The 13,507-nt window shown below is 37.9% G+C and overlaps 1 protein-coding gene across 5 annotated transcripts in view; it reads right to left on the bottom strand.

The window, feature by feature from the left end:
• The window catches only part of NALCN (sodium leak channel, non-selective), a 300,069-nt gene that overhangs the window by 109,921 nt on the left and 176,641 nt on the right, over positions 1–13,507 (bottom strand). For 4 of the 5 annotated variants that reach the window (XM_070408640.1, XM_070408639.1, XM_070408641.1 and 1 more), the window contains one exon: positions 12,831–12,905. The exons of the other annotated variant lie outside the window; for it this stretch is intronic. In XM_070408640.1, coding sequence (XP_070264741.1) covers positions 12,831–12,905 — 75 coding nt within the window. The remainder of the gene's footprint in view (positions 1–12,830; positions 12,906–13,507) is intronic. 5 annotated transcript variants of the gene reach the window in all.

The following is a 13,507-nucleotide window of genomic DNA, read 5'->3' as shown; positions in this document are numbered from 1 at the left end:
CACATTCACAGGTACTGGGAGTTAGGGCTTCCATATGTAAAGGGATAGGCAAAAGTAGGTTAAATTACCAGCCATCATTACCTAAAAGATAAGTCATAAGTAAGGATATGAAATAATAATAATAAGGCAAATAAATAAATAATACAAGAATAAACTCTGTTTCATATAAACCTACTTCTGCCAACTCCTGTATTTTGAGGAACATGATTTAACCATAATAGGAGGACTTAGATTCTAATAGGTACCTCTTCTGCTTTAATTTAACTTCCTGGATCCGACTTATACCTGTTTAGGTCCAAAATTCCAGTTGGTTGTGTCTCTTTTTTGCATTGACTTCCACATCTCTGTTGCCTTATGATGATAATTGATATCCACAAATTCTGAGCCTCTTTTGGCACCTATTGCTTTGAGTCTTACTCTGAACAGTTCTCAATTTTAGCCAAGTCATCTCTTTAAACTAATTTTATAGCTTGTTCATGAGTTAATATAAGAACTTATTATTTACCAAAGTCTAGTAATGAAGCAATTTCAGAAACAGCAGGTCAAATGCTATATAAGATGATCTTTTGATACTTAAATTATGAAAAGTACAGGTAATAATATGTAAATTGACAACAAAAGGGTCATTCCATGGGCAAAATATTGAGAGAAGGGCCTCAAGTGGATTTGGGTCACACCAAAGGCTTTGAGTAAAAGGTGAAGTTTCGGGACTCTCAGCCACAAGGATCTATAGTTTCTTCAGGATATTGATTCTCTAGCTGCTGGGAAGCTGTTTCCTAGAGTGGCAGGAATCCTAGATATCTGATGTTTCCAATTGTAGATTTCCAACTGTTGATCCCAGTATGTTGTATAAAAATCATTCTCTATGCATATCACAATGGGAAAAAGGTAGGGTAGCACTGTAGTAAATGGTGCTAACATACCTAGAAAAAATTAAGACTCAGTAACTAGGCAGTCTTTCTAAAAACTTAAGAGAATGAATCCGAGAGCAAAGGGTTGGCAACTCATCTTCACTTCCTCAGCGGTTGCTCATTCCTCATTTTCTACACAAAGTCCCTGAGCCTGCTTTCATCACCATCATTGACCACTTCCTTATTGTTAATTTTTTTAAGTTAAAAAATGTAACATTGTGATAAAAAACACATAACACAACATTTTCCATCTTAATCAATTTTGAGGGGTTAGTAGTGTTAAGTACATTCATATTGTTGTAGCCATTAAACATCACTTCTTTGCCCTTCGCCCCAAGCCCCTGTTGACCACCAGTCTGTTTTCTATTTCTATAAATTTGACTAATTTAAATATTTTGTGTAAGTGGGATTATACAGTATTGATCTTTTTGTCACAGGCTTATTTCACTTAGCATAATGTCCTTAAGGTTCATTCATGCTATAGCATGTCATAATTTCCTTCTTTTTTAAGGCTGAGAAATATTCCACTGTATGTATACAGGGTGGGGCAAAAGTAGGTTTAAAGTTCTGTACAAACAACTGAAAACCTATCTTTGCCCCACCCTGTATATCCACATTATCTTTATCCATTCACCTGTCAATGGATATCTGGGTCGCTTCCACCTCTTGGCTACTGTCAATAATGCTGCAATAAACATGGGTTATGTGTTCAATTCTTTGGATATATACCCAGAAGTGGTATCTATTTTTCATTTTTTTTGAGAAACCATATACTGTTTTCCATAGTGGCTGCACCTGTGGAGAGCGGCTACAGCGTTTGGACAGGTTCAAGCCTCGGACTAATGAGAGGGCATGGTCCTCTCGTGGCAAAGCCACATGCAGGTCCCAGCTTGGAGGGCAAAGCCCTCCCAGCACATTTATAGCCAAAGGCTATGGTTGTAAGCTTGACCTTATGGTCCGAACCTGTGGTCCCAGGTGGCTAAGCGATGTAGGCTGCAGGAGGTGCAGCAAGTGCTGCCAAAACAAAGCTTGATAGAGTTCTCAGGTGCATGTAATTAAGTAGATTCAAAACTCACAAAAACATTGTAAACATCTTGACCACGCCCTTGCTTTGCCTCGTGGGTTCTGTCTATAAAATAAAGACTCAGCTTACAGGCTGTGACACTGTCTCTCCATCCGAGAACAGTGTCCCACCTGGCCCCAGCTGTATTCTCTTGTCTGTTTTCTTTAATCCTTCACTGCCCCTCCTCAGGTTCACCACTGGCATGCTGGACATGGTTCATGCACCATTTTACATTACCACCAACAATGCACCAGTGTTCCAATTTGTCTAAATTTTCTCCAACTTTTTCTTTTCTTTTCTTTCTTCCTTCCTTCCTTCCTTCCTTCCTTCCTTCCTTCCTTCCTTCCTTCCTTCCTTTCTTTCTTTCATTCTTTCTTTCTTTTTTTCCAGATAGTGGTCATCCCAGTGCATCTGAGGTGGTATACCATTGTGGTTTTTATTTATATTTCTCTAATAAATAGTGATGTGGAGCATCTTTTCATATGCTTGTTGGCCACTCATATCTTCTTTGGAGAAATGTGTATTCAAGTCCTTTACCATCTTTTAAGTTGGGTTGTTTGCTTTTGTTGTTGAGTTGTAGGAATTCTTTTTATATTCTGGATATGAACTCCTTAACAGATACAGGATATTTTTCCATTGAGTTTTAGAGAGAGTGGAGGAAAGAGAGAGAGACAGCGAGAAATATCAACATGAGAGAAACACATCAATTGGTTGCCTCCTGGACGAGTCCCGACCAGGCCTGAACTGGGGAGGAGCCTGCAACCAAGGTATGTCCCTTGACTGGAATTGAACCCGGGACCCTTCAGTCCACAGGCTGAGGCTCTATGTACTGAGCCAAACCAGCTAGGGCATTGTCACCTGTGTTTTTGGTGTTAGATCCAAGAAACTAATGCCAATTCCAATGTTATGAAGCTTTCCATAGTGTCTTCTTCAAGGATTCTCATAGTTTACATATTACATAAGGGTCTTTAATCCATTTTGAGTTCATTTTTGCATATGGTGTAAGGTAAGGGTCCAACATCTTTCTTTTGTATGTGGACTTCTAGTTTTCTCTACATCATTTGGTAAACAGACAGTCACTTGCCTTTTATGCAGTTTTGACACCTTTTGTCAAAGACTGACCCTATATGCCAGGGTTTATTTATGGATTCTCTTGCTGTTTGATTGATTTATATGTCTGTCTTTATGTCAGTACCATGTAACTTTAATTTTTGTAGCTTTGTTATATGTTTTGAAATCATGAAGTATGAGGCCTCCAACTTGGTTTGTTTTCTTTAGGATTGTTTTGGCTGTCTGGGGTCCCTTGAAAGTCCCTATGAATTTTAGAACATTCTTTCTATGACTGCAGAAAATACATTGAAATTTTGATGGAGATTGCACTGAATCTGTTGATTACTTTGAATAGTATGGACATTTTTAACAATATTAAGTCTTCTAATCCACAGTATTAAGTCTTCAACTTCACAGGATGTCTTTTCATTTATTTATATCTCCTATGATTTTTTTCACCAATGTTTTACAGTTTTCAGTGTAGAAGTCTTTCACCTCCTTGGTTAAGTTTATTCCTAAATATTTTATTCTTTGTGACACTATCATAAATAGGATTTTTTTCAATGGTGACAGTTTTGACCTCTGTAAAGTCTTTGCGCATGTTGACCACAACCTCCTTCTTGAAACACTTGAACCTTTTGGATTTGATGGCAAACACATTCCAGCCTTTCCTCCTACCTCTTGGGCTGTGACTTCTTATTCCCATTTCAGGCTCTTCCTCATTGGCTCCTGTGATTCAGGGAACTATTCTTCCTTTGGTAAACTTGTGATTTCTAAGGGTTTTAAATTATCATCTGTATGGTGATTTTTTGCTCCTCTTCAATATCTATTTCAGCACAGATAGTTCACCTCCCCTTTAATCCTTACATATACCTGTAGACATCATCTCTAAGATAGCTCCCAGGCATCTATCTCATGGAAAATATGACCAACCTCCATCACCTAAAAGAAAACAAGTGAACAAAACCCATATTCCTTTCTTCTCTTGTATTCTCTGTCATGGAACACCTTGGGCAATCTGGGAACCTGGGTAACATCCTTGTCTCCTGCCTTTTCTCATCTCCTATATCTAGTCACCAAATCCTATCCTCTGTTTTCCCTCCTCTCTATTAAATCACTCCTTTGTTCCCCCATCTCTATATCCTTTATTGAGCTATAATCACTGTCTGCCTCAGAAATTGGTCCTCCTATCTTCAGCCTAAGTGTCCTTCAGTCCATTTTACACACTGAAGCTGGAATGTAGGGGACATTATGTCACTCTTTGGCTTAAATGCCCTCAGCATAATATCTAAATGCTTAATGCTGCTCACACTAATTTCATCTGCTTATCCAAGCTTATTTTCCAGCTCATCATTTTCTTCTTTGTTCTATACTTGACTCACAGTGAAATTCTAGTGGCCTCTAAAAAAGTCACTGTGCTGTTTCTTGCCTAAAGAAAAAGCTTGTTGTTCCTTTCATCTTAAGTACCTTTCCTCATGCCACCTTCTTCCAACCCCTTTCACCTGGATAGGCATTATTCAACCTTCAGATTTCAGTCTGTACCATACTTGTGAGAAAACATCTCTGATTTCATAGTCTATGCTAGATATGTTGCCTATGTGCTCCTCAAGCCTCTCGTAGTATGTGTTTACTTGTTACTTTCTCCCAGAAGCTCCCAAGCTATTTTAAGGCAGGAACAATGTCCCTTGCCCCTAACACAATATATGAAGCACAGTATTCAGACCTGAAGATTACAGAATGGGGAGTAATATGCCAACAATGAAAGGAATACTTCAGACCATCTCAGCCTCAGGCCATTACATATTGGAATCATTCAACCCTCCTCCCCCACATCCCACACTAGTTCCTGGCTCTTCCTCATTGGCTCCTATGATTAAGTTATATTTTGTACAATTGGCTGTCAAGAAGCCAAATATAACACTAAGTTATATTTTGATCAGAATTTGACCTCCAGTCTATATACCCACAGAGAGGGGGTATGCTGATTCACAAATGTATGCATCTCATGCACTCTATTTTCTAGACATGCATTTCATAATGAATGAATGAACTGATCAGGTAGTATGGCATCTTTCAGTGAGGACACTGGTTTAGAGTTTGATGGCCCATGTTATCCCAACTTAGGCATTTACAGATAATGTGAATTTGGGCAAGGAGTTTACTTCCTTAAATGTTAGTTTCTGTGTCTTTAATATTTAGAATTAAATTCAATAATTTAATATGAAGTACCTTGCATATGGTAGTTTTCAATAATATTTATTATTGTAGCAGTTACATCACTCTATTTTATGTTACATTAGTTTGAGTTCACTAATGAGAGATGGACAAAGTACTGAGAATAATGACAGCTCCACTCAGATCAGGTGATAGAAACCAGTGCTTAGCTGAGTGGTATACTCTGGCAACACCCTGTCTCCTTGACATTGTCCTAAATCTGGAATGACTTCAATATCGGATACAAGACAGAGATGAAAATGTAAGCTCCCAGATAAGGCTAGAGAGAAAAATTAATCTGGAGCTCATATGTTTAAAAGAAATATAATTTTTTTATTTAAAAAATATTCAATAAGTGAGAGAAGCTTCTTTACCTATCCTCCCACCCCACCAATATGCAGTGGACATCATCAAAGGCCAAACATCATCAAATTTGAATCAGGATTCAAATGAGATGATATAGAACTGGGGAGACAGTTTTAATTTCAGAGCTTTGAATTTAATCTAAACAGACTATCAATAGTTCCCTTTTCAATCATTCTTTCCCTGAGGCTTTTCTATGGGTTTCTCCCCCTCATAGTTCAATGAATTTTATACTGCTTAAAAGAAAACGCTTTATATCTGCCTTGCACTGAATTTATAAGAATAATTAAAGCTGCAAGAATTCTCTTCATTTTCAAAGTTTGCAAAACTCTACCTACATTCCCCAGTGTTATTCCAACATCACTGAACATCAATATCATTATCTCCCCCTATTGTTCAGAGTATAGTATTAGGTCAAGGGTTTTTTTTTAGCCTCCATACAAACTAATCTGGCTTCTTGACAGCAAATTATACATTCACTAACAATCCTGTTCTTAGTCAATGTTCTGATCTTACGTAGAAAACCATTATCTTTTATCTATCTATCTATCTATCATCTATCTATTATATCCAGGTCCAGAATGGGTTTTGGGGATGCTGAAAATAGAAGCATGGTCTCTATTTAATTAGCTATGAAGTCATGTAAATTATGGCCACTATGAACTGATTGCTGCTGTTGTATATTACTACTAGGAATAGATTGCATCTTATATTCAACACATAGGGAAATCAGGAGATGAATTTTACATGGATAGTATTTACATTATTTATTTTGAAGAGTTACAAAGGAAAAGCTATAGCAGTGACCATTAAGGCACAATTCTGGTGATATCTCAGAGAGGGGAATGTTGGGAATAGGTTCTATGTCAGAATCATTCAAAATTCATCTCCAAGGAGCTCTTTTATTTTCCCCTGAATTCCATCTTAAATTTTTTCCCTCTATAAAAATGCCTTTATTAAGTAATATGTAATTCAATGTTGCTTCTTTTTCTTGAAAGGAAGGCATAAATGAAAAGACATCAGTTTCAGCATTAGGGAAGCTGAGCTGTCACATAGAATTTGCAGATACCCAACTACAGGTATTAAAGTTGGCATTTTAGTTAGCACAACTACTCTTATGCTGGGTAAACACACAATTCCCTTTTGGCTTCCTGTAGTGGTAAAAAGGGCTGCTGGCTCTATAGTTTCTCTTGAAAAGCCCTAGAGGACAGCAATCCCTGGTTGGAAACCACTGTCTTAAAGGGCAAGGAGGTGACATCAGAATGGGGAAAATATATATATAGCACCATGTTTCTACTTAAGGAGAATACTATTCTACAAGTCCACCACCAACTGATCAGTAGACTATACTTGCCCTTGGGGACCTTCTCCCTGAAAGGTTTGGTGTCCTTTGACACTTGGCCACCTGACTATCACTTTCCTGACTCTGGATTTGGTCACATTCCTCCCAGTTTATCACCATGTTACAGATAGTCATAATCCATGCTCTTTCCCTTAATTTCATATCTGAAATGTTTTCCTAGATTACTTCTTCACTTATTTCTTCTCTTCCATTCTAATTCTTTCACTTTACCATTTAGCTTTCTACCATGATCTCCCATTTTGCCGATGTTCAGGGACATATTTCCTTCCCCCAAGCGTGAGAACTTGTTTTCTCTTTCTAATAGCTCTGTTTAATATCTCATATTTCACTTCTCCATTTTAGAGGTACTTGCTTCTATTGCTCTTGAAAAGTGTCTAAGAACCAAGATTTATAATTTAACACAATTTTTTTAAATAAACAATCATAATAAAATAGATTAAAAGTCTCTGGAGGCCTGGCTGACATGTTAATATGCGGCAGGCATTTGATGTCTATGTCTAAGGAGGATCCTTTCTCCAGAAGGTCACGGAAAGAAGAGCTGCCTTGGGCAGCGCCTGTCATTATGTTGGGTGAATCGTGAGCATTTTAGCTCTTACAGTCTGCAACTGTCCTAACTCCAGTGGCTCTGATTAGATCATCTGCTTTTCAAGGAGAAACACAGAACTATTTTGGATAGTTTTAATGATTGGGTTACTTAATTCATCTTCATTACTCAGAAAACTGACCCTTACATCAATAGTTATTTCATAAATATAATGATGTCTCTGTCATCTAAAATATCATTATTTATAAACAGATATTTAAAAGTCCTGTGAGTGAGCCTTCACATAAGGCATGACTCCTGTTTGACATCTACACAGCTTTAGCTCAACTCAATGTAGTGTGAAGGCTAAGAGCCTGGGGTTTTGATCCGAATCGCCTGGGTTCAAATCCTAACCCTGCCACTTATTAGAACTGAGCTCTCAACAAATGTTACTAGAGGAATATAAACCTGTAGACTAGTTGGTGGAAAGAATAAAAGATGAAATAAAAGTTAGAACTGAACAGAGAGGCTTTGGAATACTATATAGTGCTTTCTGGAATTTCAAACATTAAGAAAATCAAGTGCTTTTTTTCACATTTCCCCCTTTCTATTTTCTATCTGGGAATAGTAAAAATAGAGTATATACATTTAAATCCTTAAGGGTTATCCTGCACATGAAAAACTAAACAAATATTTCAGGTAACATTTTTATTGAAGATCTAAATGAAGCCATAAAAGGCAGTCTAAAGTTTCAGGTATCCACATCATTATGTGCATAAAAGTGGATGCATGTGGATGGATGTGTGTGAATGTATTCTTGAAATTATGTAAATGAGCCTTACCTCAAAGACCAAGATAAAAGGAAATAAAGGAAACCAAGGATATAAAAAAATGACATAATATTTAAAAACTAGTAAAAACAGCCCATAGTTAGTTTGGCTCAGTGGATAGAGCATGAACCTGTGGACTAAAGGGTTCCAGGTTCCATTCTGGTTGAGGGCTCATGCCTGGGTTGCAGGGTTGGCCCCCTGTAGGGAGGATGCAGGAGGCAGCTGGTCAATGATTCTCTCTCATCATTGATGTTTCTATCTCTCTCTCCTCCCTTCCTCTCTGAAATCAATAAAAATATATTTAAAAAACACACACAAAAAAACTAGTGAAAACACAAAGTACTCTTATATAAAAACTAGAGGCCTGGTGCATGAAAATTCATGCACTGGAGGGGGGGGGGGGGGGCGTTCCTCAGCCCGGCCTGTCCCCTCTCACAGTCTGGGAGCCCTCAGGGGCGGGAGGCAACACGGTGATCAGGGGAAGGCGATGTCCCCATCTCACCTCTGCTGCTGCCACTGCCAGAAACACAAGCCTCGGCTGGCCCTGCTTGCCTGAGCTTCAGTTAGTGGGGGGTGCAGGAGGACCCGAGGCCCCTGGAGTGGTGAGGGGACTCTGGTGGCAGGTGTGTGGAGCAACTGGTCCCGCCCCTGCTGTGGGTGCCGCCATCTTGTGAGGGTGTGACAGTCAATTTGCATATTACCTCTTTATTATATAGGACAGAAGAAAGTGAACCAAGTACACTTTAGTTTACTATAACAATATTTGGCCCACAGCAATTTAATGAGTATCCTATATAATAAAAGAGAAACATGCAAATTAGCCATCCCTCCACTACACTCAAGCCACACCCACCAGACACGCCCACCAGCCAATCCGAGTGACTATGCAAATTATCCGACAAAGATGGCGGTTAATTTGCATACGCAGGTGTCAAGCGCCCCAGGAAGCGACAGCGGCCATGGCTGCAGGCTCTCGGGACTTTTGCGGGTTGGGGAGGCATGGCTGCCAGCGCCTAGCCACGCCTGTGGACTCCCGGGACCTTGCTGGCAGAGAGCTGGAGGTTTGGAGGACTTGGCAGAGCAGGAGACCACTGGACATAGAGCAGAGCGAGAGGGAGGACGGCTTGGAGGGCGCGGATCCTTCTGTCACCCCAGCTTCCTCATCACAGCTGTGGAAACTGACAGCAGGGAGGAGGAAATCCCACCTCCCACAGAATCAGCCACACTCAGCCATTGGTCAGACAGCTCTCAGTGGCCTGATAGCCAGGACTCTCATTCACCTGCATCTCAGACTGTGACAGTAGAGAGGTGGGACTATGTCTAAAGAACAACTGTTGATACAACGTAGCTCTGCAGCTGAAAGATGCCGGTGGTATCGACAGAAAGTGTCTGCAGAGCAGCGTGCATCTGATCTTGAAAGAAGGTGGCGCCTGGGACAGGATGTATCTGAACACCAGCTACTGGAAAAATGTCACTCTGATGCTGAAAAACACCGGCATTATCGACAGAAAATGTCTAAAGACCAATGTGCCTTTAAAGTTGAAAGAAGGCGGTGGCGATGACAGAATATGTCGAGAGAACAGTCATCAACAAGTGCTACCAATACTGGTAGGAACTGCCTTCTCAGTGAAAATGGAGTACATGAGGATGCAATCCTCGGACATAGTTGTGGTGGAATGACTATTCGATGTGAATTTTGCCTATCACTAAATTTCTCGTATGAAAAACCATCTGATGGGAAATTTACTCGATGTTGTAGCAAAGGGAAAATCTGTCCAAATGATATACATTTTCCAGATTACCCGGCATATTTAAAAAGATTAATGACAAACGAAGATTCTGACAGGAAAAATTTCATGGAAAATATTCATTCCATAAATTGTTCTTTTGCTTTTGCTTCCATGGGTGCAAATATTGCATCACCATCAGGATATGGGCCATACTGTTTTAGAATACACGGACAAGTTTATCACCGTACTGGAACTTTACATCTTTTGGATGGTGTTTCTCGGAAGTTTGCTCAACTCTATATTTTGGATACAGCTGAAGCTACGAGTAAAAGATTAGCAATGCCAGAAAACCAGGGCTGCTCAGAAAGACTCATGATCAACATCAACAACCTCATGCATGAAATAAATGAATTAACAAAATTGAACAAGATGCTACATGAGGTAGAAAAGGAAGCCCAATCTGAAGCAGCAGCAAAAGGTATTGCTCCCACAAAAGTAACAATGGCGATTAAATACGATCGTAACAGTGACCCAAGTAGATATAATTCTCCCTGTGTAACCAAGGTTGCTGTCATATTCAGAAACGAAGATGGAGACCCTCTTTTTGAAAGGGACTTGCTCATTCATTGTAAACCAGATCCCAATAATCCAAATGCCACTAAAATGAAACAAATCAATATCCTGTTTCCTACATTAGATGCGATGACATACCCTATTCTTTTTCCACATGGTGAAAAAGGCTGGGGAACAGATATGCATTAAGACTCAGAGACAACAGTGTAATCTACAATAATACTAGACAAAATGTAAGGACACGAGTCACACAAATGCAGTATTATGGATTTCATCTCTCTGTGCGGGACACATTCAATCCTATTTTAAATGCAGGAAAATTAACTCAACAGTTTATCGTGGATTGATATTCAAAAATGAAGGCCAATCGGATAATTTCATCAAAGCAAACCAATCTAAGTTGAGAGTTGAAAAATATAGTGGTTTGATGGATTATCTCAAATCTAGATCTGAAAAGGACAATGTGCAGATTGGTAAAATGATAATACTTCCATCATCTTTTGAGGGTAGTCCCAGAAATATGCTGCAGCGATATCAGGATGCTATGGCAATTGTAACGAGGCATGGCAAGCCTGATTTATTTATAACCATGGCATGCAACCCCAAATGGGCAGATATTGCAAACAATTTACAATGCTGGCAAAAATTTGAAAACAGACCTTACTTGGTAGCCAGAGTTTTTAATATTAATCTGAATGCTTTTTAAAATTATATCTGTAAATTCCATTTATTTGGCAAAGTAATAGGTAAAATTCATGTCATTGAATTTCAGAAACGTGGACTGCCTCACACTCACATATTATTGATATTAGATAGTGAGTCCAAATTACGTTTCTCTAATTAACTCCCTTTCAATGTGCATGAATTTTGTGCACCGGGCTACCAGTCAAGTATAAAATTAATAGATGAATTTAATAGAAATGTAATTTCAGTTCAGTTACGGCTAAAAACAGTGTGAAAAGTACTAATATAATTGGATTTTGGTATTTTACTTATGATTTGGATTTCTAATGCTCAAATATCTCTAAATATTCAAAGAATATACTCCAAATTGTAGACTAGCACAATTGGATAATCAATTTTGAAGTATATAATTTCCAGAAAAACAAAGTATCATGAATACCTAGTGAATGATTAAATAAAACTTACTAGATATCAGTGATACTTTGATAAAACAAATGATATATACTCAAAGCAAAGCGCCATATAGTTTATTTAAATGGGCATCTTTACATCCATTTTTTTCTTTATTGACAACCCTTAGTTAAAACATAGGCTTTGGAGATGTAAACAAGAGTGGTAAGATGAAATGCCTTAATGTAACTTTCAGATATGAAAATGGCAACAACACAATTTAAATATATTATGTCTCTCCTTTGTTAAAAATAGACAACTCAGATGCAATTTGAAAATTCTGAAGGTGGAGGGCCTCCTAGATCTAGATAGGATTTGTTTTAGAGACTTGGTACTCTTTGGTAGCATCTCTATAATTCTTGCAGTGTTGGGGAGGATAACGCAAGAATATCTGTTCCAGTGTCCTTCTCTCCCACCCACTCTCCTTCAGAAAGGGTCTTAGATAGAGCCAGATATTCAAGCAAAGTATCCTCCATGTAACAGAAACTATGAGAATGGTTGATCATACCTATAATCTTTCTGCCGTCAATAACATAACCTTCATACATTTTCATTTTCATTTTTTTGGGATACAATTTTCATTGCCATAACATCCAATCTGTTTTCATACTTAATTGGGCACAGTTGATCATTTATTCATTCCATTTTTTATAATCACCATGGGTACCCAGACTAAATCCTCTTTTAGTACCTATAGGCAAGGCAAGCTGATGTTTAATATTTTTATGATGATCAAGAGTACCACATATAATTATGCAAAAAGGCAACTTGGCTTTGACGCATTTCATTTTCAGACAACCTTCATTTAATGGCAGAAGGAGAACAGTCTCTAAGTCCAATTTACTACACTATATCAATCTTACCCTTACTCATAAAAATAATGTAAAAATGTTCCTAGGATAATTATAGAGCAATAGAAAATTTCCTTTGCTGATAACAAATGAAATTAAACAAAAATATTTTGCCAACTTAGACTGCTGTAATTTATTCAAAATCTATATTTTTACTTTGAAGTTTGAACTGCTTTAATATTACCTGTAAGCACATGTTTTAAGATTCCCCCATATATTACTTACTTGTTTAAGCTTCTTTAGATCTTCATCAAGTTCTAAGTTGTCCAAAATAACAGCAACAAACAAACTCAGGAGGATCTATAAAATGGTTAAATAACAATGAAAAAACCCACATGCTGTAAGTATCAAAATATTATCTATATATGATATAAAATATCTGCCTAAAATGTACACCATATAGAATGCATTAAATGAAAATAAACATGAAGTGAATCACTGCATAGGTATTTTAAAGAATTTACCCCAAATACATTGGAGGAAATAAGCAATATAAATATTAATTTGCTTATGAAACCAATTTAAAATGGAAATTAAGTAAAAGTTTTTTTTATAACTCAATGATCCCACATCTGAGACCATATCCAAAGAAAATAATCTGTAGTACTCATGGCATTTTTATTTGCAAGAGTGCTTGATAGAGTTGTTTATAAAAATGAAATATTGGAAATAATATCTAACCTTACATAAACAGTTAATACAATTAATAGAGATCTCTATTATAGGATTCATGCAGCCATTAAAAATTTTCATTGTGGTAGCTAGTCTTGCAGATGTCCCCCTGGTGTTCACACTTTTGTGAGTCTTTGTTGTCACACGCTTGTGAGTCCCCACCACGATGAATACGGCTGGTATGTGTAAGCAACAGGAAATGGAAATGAGCGTTTGTGATAAGAGACATT

Source organism: Myotis yumanensis, unplaced genomic scaffold, assembly GCF_028538775.1.
Source record: "Myotis yumanensis isolate MYYU_CA2020_CCGP unplaced genomic scaffold, mMyoYum1.0.hap1 SCAF_3, whole genome shotgun sequence".
Classification (NCBI taxonomy): Eukaryota; Metazoa; Chordata; class Mammalia; order Chiroptera; family Vespertilionidae; genus Myotis; species Myotis yumanensis.
This window is presented reverse-complemented; position numbering and strand designations above follow the sequence as displayed.